This window comes from Idiotropiscis lumnitzeri, chromosome 2 (genome assembly GCF_059441095.1).
Source record: "Idiotropiscis lumnitzeri isolate Australia: NSW breed Sydney's pygmy pipehorse chromosome 2, RoL_Ilum_1.0, whole genome shotgun sequence".
In the NCBI taxonomy this organism is placed as follows: Eukaryota; Metazoa; Chordata; class Actinopteri; order Syngnathiformes; family Syngnathidae; genus Idiotropiscis; species Idiotropiscis lumnitzeri.
In genome coordinates this window covers 15,515,910-15,525,661 of record NC_142392.1, presented here as the reverse complement: position 1 = coordinate 15,525,661, position 9,752 = coordinate 15,515,910, and the positions used below count along the sequence as shown (strand labels likewise).

General features: G+C 41.8%; 1 protein-coding gene and 1 long non-coding RNA gene across 3 annotated transcripts; one reads left to right on the top strand and one right to left on the bottom strand.

Moving 5' to 3' along the window:
* The first annotated feature begins 4,484 nt into the window (after nt 1–4,484).
* LOC148341778 (uncharacterized) lies at nt 4,485–6,180 on the top strand. Its single transcript, XR_015842341.1, has 2 exons — nt 4,485–4,919; nt 5,564–6,180. It is a non-coding gene; the product is annotated as an uncharacterized LOC148341778 (long non-coding RNA).
* On the bottom strand, nt 6,135–9,438 carry LOC148341777 (uncharacterized). 2 transcript variants are annotated; one of them, XM_088288902.1, is made up of 3 exons: nt 9,376–9,438; nt 7,924–8,771; nt 6,135–7,336 (listed from the first exon to the last, which is right to left on the bottom strand). In XM_088288902.1, exons 2-3 carry the CDS (start codon nt 8,752–8,754, stop codon nt 7,004–7,006), a joined length of 1,164 nt encoding a protein of 387 aa, XP_088145028.1. In that variant the 5' UTR covers nt 8,755–8,771; nt 9,376–9,438; the 3' UTR covers nt 6,135–7,003. The 2 variants fall into 2 exon arrangements, with proteins under 2 accessions (XP_088145028.1, XP_088145029.1); XM_088288903.1 differs by lacking the exon at nt 9,376–9,438 and adding an exon at nt 9,043–9,142.
* Nucleotides 9,439–9,752: the final 314 nt, after the last annotated feature.

Below are 9,752 nucleotides of genomic sequence, written 5' to 3'. Positions count from 1 at the left end.
GCAGGCATTGTTGTTCATTTTTACAGCCGTCCTGCTTCCTTCAGCTCTGTGTACCCTCTCTCTGCTAGCCCCCCCCCCCATATTAAAAAATAAAACGGCAATAAAACCTTGACCGATTTCCCCAAACAACTTAATGTTGTGATGCATATTTTTAACGATAGAAAGTCGTTCTTTCCAAAGCAAATGAAAGTAAGACCTGTACAAACCTGCTTTGTGTAGCACAACACGAGGCTGCTTCCAACCTTCGCCCAGCAGTGGAAGATGTTGCTCGTTCTCTTCTTTTATTCCAGAAAGTTCCTCTTTGTACTTGGGTGTCGTTCTATCACACATTTTCAAATGATAATTCCAAAATATCCGCACTTGATCTCTGCTTGGCGATAACTCGTGAGCTTCTCTTTGTTCGACGAGACGAATGAAAGATGGCGTCGTTTTTTTTTTTTTTTTTTTTTTCTTTTTTTTTTTTTTGGTGTCGTTTTTTTCCTTCGAGAAAATGGCAGTCTGTTCGTCACGAAAGCGGAAGAACAGGACACACCCCGCTCTGATATGATTGGCTGCTGGCTGTGTGGAGCACTGTCACCAACTCACCGACAGATGTCACCATTTGCGATGCAAATCATCGTTATCTTCTTCTAAACATTGGAAAAACGTACGATTTGAACCGTATGCACATGAACAAATATTTTAGTTCCCAAATATGAACTTGAGAGATGTATTGAATTTTACTTTTGTTGCTGGTTTTGTTTTCACATCTGACACCATGTTGTTGGTTGGAGAGTATTCCAAATGTATTTCCCTATTATTAACAGTTGACATGATAAAGTGATACTTTATGTCAACATATTTGCACCTTTGCCTTTTTCCAGGCTTTTTCGACAAGTTGCGATGTGGTTGTAAATTTTAAATTAAAACATGTCACTCTTTTATTACTTAACTGTTATTGTGTTCGAAAATGATTTGGGTATTTATTTAAGTACTTGAATATTTCATTATTCGTTTTAGTATTCATGAAACTACAATAATTCACTATTAATTTCAAGATTCATTGAACTGTTTTAGGAATAATTTAGAATTCAATGTTTAATTGTTACAGAATTTACTTTTTAAATTTTTGTTTCACCATCTTAATCTTATGGAAAATTATTTAACAACCACCAACACAAGGTTTTTAAAGAGAAAGATAAAGATGTCCTTTATTAGTCCCACAATGGGGAAATTTGCTGTGTTACAGGAGCAAAGGTATAGATCACACAGAGGCGGCGGCGTAATGTAGCCGTTAATGTATAACATTAGCAGCAGACATTCATAAAAAGCATGCAAATATACACTGTATATACGTAAATACACAAATCCCCCTGAATATACACACTTACATCCCACAACATATACAAGTGTAAGGAAACACTCCGAATGTCTGTCAATGGTACGGAGGGGAAATTAATAAAAATGCTGCAATGATAAAAAATACTGCAATGATAGAAAATACTGCAATGATAAGACTACTGCAATGGTAAACAAAATACAGCATTGGTCAATATTTAAGTACAGCATTGGATAAAGCACAGTAGTAGTTTGTATTGCATCCTCGGACTGCACAATTGCACTAATGCCCGCCCATTTGTAGACCTGACCTAGTGTTCTTGTTAAAAAGTCTGACAGCAGCCGGCAGGAAGGAGCGGAAAAATCTCTTCAGTCAATCACTGAAGGAGCTGTGGCGTGCTCCAAGAGTGTCATTGAGTGGGTGGGCTGGGTTGTCCAGCATTGATGCCAGTTTCGCCGTCATCCTCCTGCCCCCCACTGAGTCCACAGAGTCCAGGGAGCAGCCCAGGACAGAGCTGGCCCTCCTCACTAGTTTGTCCAGTCTCTTTTTGTCCCGGCCCGAGATGCCTCCTGCCCAGGAGACCACTCCATAGAAAATGACTGATGAAACCACCGAGTCATAGAAGTTCCTGAGGAGTGTTCCCCGAACGCCAAAGGACCTCAGCCTCCTGAGTAGGAAGAGTCTGCTCTGGCCCTTCCTATGGAGAGCGTCTGTGTTGTCGCTCCAGTCCAGTTTATTGTTCAAATGAACACCCAGGTACTTGTAAGTTGAGACCCTCTCAACGTCTGTTCCCTGGATATTCACTGGTGCAGGTGGAGAGTGCCGACGCTTGCGGAAATCCACCACCAGCTCTTTGGATTTCCCAGCGTTGATTTGGAGGCGGTTCTGCTGACACCAGTCCACAAAACCCTGCGTAACCCCTCTGTACTCCCGATCGTCTCCGTCAGTGATGAGGCCGACAATCGCAGAGTCATCAGAGAACTTCTGCAGGTGACAGGTAGAGGAATTGTATTTGTAGTCCGAGGTGTAGAGGGTGAACAGGAAGGGAGCCAGAACAGTTCCCTGCGGCGCTCCTGTGCTGCAGAGGAGCACGTTAGACACACAGTCGTGTGTTCTCACGTACTGTGGCCGGTTTGTGAGGAAGTCATGGATCCATGTGATGGGGTGGTGGGCCACTCCCTGCTGCTCCAGCTTGTCTCCCAATAGGGTGGGCTGGATAGTGTTGAAAGCACTGGAGGAATCAAAGAACATGATAATCACAGTGCTCCCCACCTTCTCCAGGTGGGAGAGTGAAGTGTGGAGCAGATAGATAATGGCATCATCCACACTGATGCCAGGTACGTATGCGAACTGGAGTGGGTCCATCGAAGAGCTCACCAGGGGGCGCAGATGGACGAGGACCAGTTTCTCCAGGGTCTTCATCAGATGAGACATCAGTGCCACTGGTCTGAAGTTGTTGAGCTCCTTCGGATGGGGGGTCCAGGCAGGATGTTTTCCACAGCTGGGGGACTCTCCCAGCTTCAGGCTCAGGCTGAACATGTGCTGGACGATTCCACACAACTGGTCTGCGCAGGATTGAGGAGCTGGGAACTAATCCCACCTGGACCCGCTGCCTTCCTTGCCTTTATCTTCCTCAGCTGGTTCTTCACCTGAGATGTTGTGAGGAACAAGGCTGAGCAGTAGGAAGTGGTGGTTGTCTGATGAGGCTGGGAACTGAAGCCTGTGGGGGGGAGAGGAGAGAGGAGAGAGAGGGGGAGAGAGGGTCTCATTCGCAGCGGCAGGAGGGCTTGGTGGGGGCTGCAGCAGGGGAGACTAAGCGGGGGCACGCATCTGATCAAACATATTGAAAAATAGGTTCAACTCATTTGCCAAATGAAGGTCCCCCCCCCTTCTGGGGCTTTGGTTTCTGTGGCCTGAAATGGTCTTCAGGCTCCTCCAGACATCCATGGCATTATTACTCTGCAGCTTTTCCTCCATCCGCATCCTATAGGACTTTTTCCCCTCTCTGATCCTCCTTCTCAGCTGACGTTTCTCTTCAGCTCTTCCTTGTCGCCTGACACAAAAGCCCTGTTTTTCTCCTTCAGGAGAGCTTTAATGTCTGGTGTGATGCATGGTTTGTTGTTGGAGAAACGTCTTACTGTCCTGGTGGGAATGGTGTTCTCTAGTGATGGGTAGATGAGGCATCCTGTATCGTTTCGACACAGTGACACAATGTATTGACACTGTGTTGACACTGTGTTGCTGAATACTGACACCTGGTGGACATGCAGGAAATATTTGACAGGGTCATCTGACACTGATCTGTCAAACTAATTTTATCCAATTCCATTGATTAACGACGTGATGTGTTTTTATATATCCTATTTCGTATTACGTTCCATCGCACTATTTATTCTCTTATTTATCTAATTTATATATTTAACTGAATTATTGTTGTATTGCACTGGAGAGAGGAGCTCTCTAATCTCGTTGCACACTTGAGTACAATGACAAAGGGATTTCTCATTCTGATTAGGCATTTCCTTTCACATTATTTTTACATACATGCAATTTCATAAAAAAAATATTTGATATTCGAGACGCAGTTGATAAATTAAGTGAACATCTGTCTGAATGCCCAAATAATAGTGTTGTGAATCACAATGGACTCATTATTATTAAAAAAAATTAGTTTCTCCAGCGTTTTGTTATTCAGTCTATTTCTTTTTTTGAGGCAATTTCCCCCGCCTTTGAGAAGATCCTCTCACAAGGCACTGAAGAGGCCGGTGTGCACAACGCCTGTGTGGCTACTATAAATAGGTGAGGGAACGTTGCCTCCATGGACTTCCAGTATAAGTGCGGGTCTTCCGTACGTGCAACGTGTCCTGCTGACATATAGCGCTGCACCTCTGAGTGCGCATCAACAGTGACGTCTTCCATCTTGCGGATATTTAATGCAAAGTAACGTGCCAATAACTCGATGCTTGTTTTGAGCGTCCATCCTGTTGACAGATGCGCTTCCTTATGAACACAGTTTGGCGCGCGACCGCTGTGTCGACACGTTTCTGGGAGTGGTCACGTGACTTTCTCAAAGCAGTACGCGCACCGACACGGGGTTTGCCCTGGAAGCTCGGCGCGCGCATCGACGCCTCGGTGTCGTTGGACCCATCACTAGTTTCTTGCGTTGCAAGCGTTTTCTGTTGATCCCTTATTTTTTCCTGGAGTGACTCGGTCTCCCAGCGTTTTGTGTTTCGCCTCTCCGGCGGCTGTACTCATAGAACCCTTGCGGTTACTAAATTTATAGATAACTGCATCATAGTGATTATTGTGTATTGCTTGACGGCTTCCAATAAACATCCTGTCAATCAATTCCTCCTGAGTCTGCGATTAAGGATCCACCTACCACCGCTTTCCAGCCTCGGCTGGGAAGCGGTCCTGAAATTACCACTGGGAGGCCTGGATGAAGTATATGGTAGCCTTACCCCAACACCAAGAAGAGTAATCGCCATGTTACAGCATGAGGGCCTCAACATGAGAGAAATGCAGAGTTTTGAATTTCTGAAAAAATTCATCAGGAGTTGCAACGAACGTCGGCTCAAGAAATTTCTTCGATTTTGTACTGGTAATCTTTCACATCTTTACGATTAATCCTAATTCTGTCATTTGTTTTCACTTGTCAAATTTGATATATATATATATATATATGTATATGTCTACATATGTATATATACATGTGTATATATATGGATATATATGGATATATATATGTATATGTGTGTGTGTGAGTGTGTATATATGCCAAAAGAAATGTGCCCTCAGCTGACTTTGAAACACGGGGGGCAAAATCTTTGATTTGTGGGCCACAATGGGCCCTCTTGACAGAGGGGTCGGACCAGCAACACTTGGATGGAGTGTTTTGGTAACCTCACTTTATCTGAGAAAGAAAATACATATCGTATATGGAGAAAATATATGCTCTAATTTTAAATGAAAATGAATGAAAACATTGCAACAAAATATCTGTCTTAGGGTGTGTCTCCTAGTGGGGACACTTATCAGAATTACGGGGAAAATAAAACATGAACAAGGTTTATTTATTTAATTTTTTCAACTTCGGCGGGCCTGATGTAAATGTTTAATAAATACACAGCTATTGAAGGCAATGATTAGAGAGCCTTCATTTGAGGTGACAGACACGAGTGTTCTAGTATAGAGTTGGTGGTGGTATGTGGTTCTAAACTAATATTTTATTTTTGTTTTCCAAAGGTGCAGATCTTTTAGTGGCTGAGAAGATCCATGTGCGATTCTTTGAGGCTGAGAACCTATTTACACGAAGACCAATGTCCCATACATGTGGCTGTGTTCTGGAGGTGGCCAACAACTATGGGTCGTACCCTGAGTTGTCTGAGGAATTTGGGAATGTACTTGATGCCAACATGTGGGTGATGGACATAATTTAGTGTCTGTTCTGCAAAATCTATTCCCATATACTCTTAGAGGGTTTGGCGGCTGTTTTGTCTGGAATTTGTTCATAATGGTATTTTATAATGTAGTTGCATGGTCTGATTCATGGGGGCCAGATTTACTGTTTTATGCCGGTATTTCATACTCTTGGACTGCAAGTCGAGTTGTTTATATTTACTGACTATTGAGTGAGTCATTGTTTGCATAGTTGATTCTTTGCAAAATTAGGAAGCAATTTTGTTGTGGTAAGACACAATTTTGTTGACTATGGTTGTTATGCAACAGCTTTAAGACGTGTGTTTTTTTTTTTGGTTTTTATAAAATTGCTCCACTGCTTGTATTGCAAGCAGATAGTTGTGTCGCTGGGGTCGACTACGATGTCTTGTTTTACACAAATTTTATAAAAATTAAATGTGCAACTGCTCCTATCTGAATTTTTTTCTCAGTTAAGACAGTGACATTCACTCAGCTCTCAGACAGACTGTATGTAGGAGACATTATTTGCTGAATTGAGTACCCAAATCTCAAGTCTACAGTTATCAAGTTGTCACCTTGTTGCTGTCTGATTTGACAGTGTGCATTTGTGTGAATTTGACCACTTCGCTTCACATAAATAGTTTCCACAAATACATTTAAGGATTGAATAGCAGTTTCAACTCAAGATACTTTGGCGACCTGAAAATGTAGAAGACAATCAATTTTACTTTTAGAATTTATTTGAATCACACACATGTATTTTAGCGAGCTTGAATGTGGCTTTTTAAATACCAATCAAAGATCTTTACATGTTGGCTCAATGCATGTCAATATGCGGAGGAGTTTGCAGCAATTTATTTATTTTACAAAACCATAAATCAGCAACAGTTAATTTGGGTAGAACCATCAAGCAAATTACAAAATATATGTACAGTATATATCAAATGAATTTCAACAATTCTCTGTACATTTCCCATGTATGTACAAGAATGGGTGCACACACAGTCACAATAAGTGTACAAAAAAAATTCTAAGTAAAATTACACATGTTGTAAAACACTTGATAAAATCCATAATGAGCAGAATGCTTCAAACTTAAAACAATTTGTCATTTAGTTATGGGAGGGCTCCATATAAACAGCAGTTGAGGTGTGGCGAGGGGGCACACACACCATTAGGGGGTAAGACAGGGCACATTGATTAATGGTGTGATACGTTATGGATTGTAAAAGGACTTTGAAGCCTTTTACACCTGGACTGCATCCATTAAAGACCTAAGAGTGTTATTAGCTCCTCTCTCAAGTTGACGTAGTTGTCCGTGGCGATATATCCATCCACTGGGACTTGGAGGTTGTTCTGTGACATTATGTGTGTACACAGAGTGAACACATCAGCATCACAAGCAACATCATTGCGGTGGATGCAGTCACCTTCACACCTCAAAAAATCCTCCTCAGTCACTTGGCACAAAAAGTCCTCTGTGCCATACAGCTCCGGGACCAAGAACATGACATCAGGCCGACCATGAGGGACACGCTCATTCTTGGATGGACGAATCAGATGGCTGTTCCACACCTCCTTGACTGCATCCAACTCATCCTGCAGGTGATACAAAAACAATTTACATAAATGTTTTAAGAAACATATTAACTGGAAATATAAACTTTTTCGAAGACTAATCTCAGCTCATTGTGCAAACACAGATGCATTCACGTGGAAGTCACCAAAATATGAAAGTGGCATGGTGAAAGTGAAGGAAAATACTGGCATTAAGTAGTTCAAATATTATCTGATCATCCATCCATTCACTGAGGTCAAATTTATCTGTAGCGTACTTCTGTGTCTGTGTCTATATGGAGGTAGAATTAAAACAAAGTATGGTAACCATAACTGAAAAAATGCATGTTACAGTAAGGTTTGGTATGTTTGCAGTTACCACTGACCATTGGGTCCTCAACTTTTTACCAAGGTAGGCAAAACGAATGCACTGCAGTGTGAAAGCAAGGTGGACATAAATCATCTACAATGTCACGGAAAATGTCTGGATTTTTTTTTTTTTGTAAGGTTCTGAAAACTTTAAAAGCAAAGTTGTATTCATGAGAAGAAAATATAAAAATGCATTTATAACTTGACCATGATATGGCAAAAATTATTCAATAAAGTGCTTGTGAAGTGTTACTACTTGCCTGTATTAAACCAAGAAAGCAAAATAACATGAGGTTCTTGTCCAAGAAGTCACCATCAAAATGTCCTTCATCTTTAAGTCTGTGGAAGAGGTCCAGCCAGAATTCCACACACTCTCGACGGAGAAAGCCCCACCAACTCTCTATTCTTTGATTTGATGTGCTTCTTCCAACAACAAAGCTTTTGCCACCAGCATGCACATCAGTGTGGGTCCGACGAAGTAATCGCTGCATATCACGGATGGAACTGTTTTCTGTCCCCATGTCTGTTCTCACGATGCGCGCACATCCACCTAATTCATTAATAGTTTCAAGAAAGTAGCCACTGATGACTTTTGGATTACTGCTTGTGTGGTAAGCATTCAGCCACAGAATTCGCCTTGAAAATCCATCGATGGCTCCATTGATGCAAATGCCAAATGGCTTTAATTTGTCGTATGAGTCGACATGCCATACAAAATTTGGACCCTTGGCAAAGTATGCTCGCCTGTGCAGTCTTCTTCTCCTTCTAAATGTCGTGCCCTCCGGGTCCATTGCGGAAAGGAGCAGCCGTACATCTTCCTTTCGTACATGCAGTCCTCTGTCTTTACATTTGGTGTACATCCACCGGTAGCCATGCAACGCTCCAGAGCCCTGTAGCTCCTCTCTGATGAATTCCACAACTGTCTCTGGGTGGTCATAATGGATTCGGCGGAACAATCCATGCTTCTTAAGAATTCGTTTGAGGGACCTCAAACTCAGAACAATCCTGTGTTTGGAGCCCAGCACACATAGTATGTGTTTGTAGCTCAGGCCCAAATGAAAATAGAACTCTATGAGCTGAAGTTGGTCCATGATCTCATGCGTGCATTCTGTAGGTGGAGCAAAATAGAATTATGTTTTGATTTCTGATTACATCGTGGAATAGATAGAATATGTGATCAAATTATTAATTAAAATATTAATTACATTTAAATATGTTTACATACGTTAAAAACAATAGTTGTAATATCATATTAACATAAACCTCATGGCGTGGCAGCTATTAAAGCAATACTTTTAGCTAGGAAAAACACGGGAGAAAACGGCAGTAACCACAAACTATTATCATTACACAAAAATAACCGCAGAAAAGGTACTTACAGTGTTTGAAACCCCAAAGACGTAATTGTATCCTCTTGTAATGCGACCGAGTGAGTGTCTCCTTCTCCAGCGAGGACTGGATGATTGCTTGCGCCGGGCGATTGCTGAAAAACGCAGCGAATGTTCAAAACATGACGCACGAAAAATGAAAAGAAACGCGCTGGCTAATTGTAGCCGTTCGCTGCTAAAACTGCTATATGAACTAGGAACTAGAGCAATATTACCATCATATAATATGAGGGAACGAAAGTGAAAGTAAATCACACCATGCCGATTCGACAGAACACTACACTACACTCTAATACTATCAATAAAAAAACAAATTGAATTTACCTCGACGTGTATACGACGGACCGTGAGCTCATTTGCTGAATTGTGGGTACTGCTCTATCAAGCAACACCCACAAACGTTTGACGTCATGGCATGGGCGTGAACGCTAGCTCATTAGCTAAACTGTGGGTACAGATTAGCTAAACTGTGGGTACAGTTTAGTAAACTGTGGGTACAGATTAGCTAAACTGTGGGTACAGTTTAGTAAACTGTGGGTACAGTTTAGTAAACTGTGGGTACAGATTAGTAAACTGTGGGTACAGTTTAGTAAACTGTGGGTACAGATTAGCAAAAAATATTTTTTTCTCATACTGTGGCACCAGAGGGGCTCCGTACTTATATAATGAAATCAGGAAATATTAAAATGTAAAATTGGCAA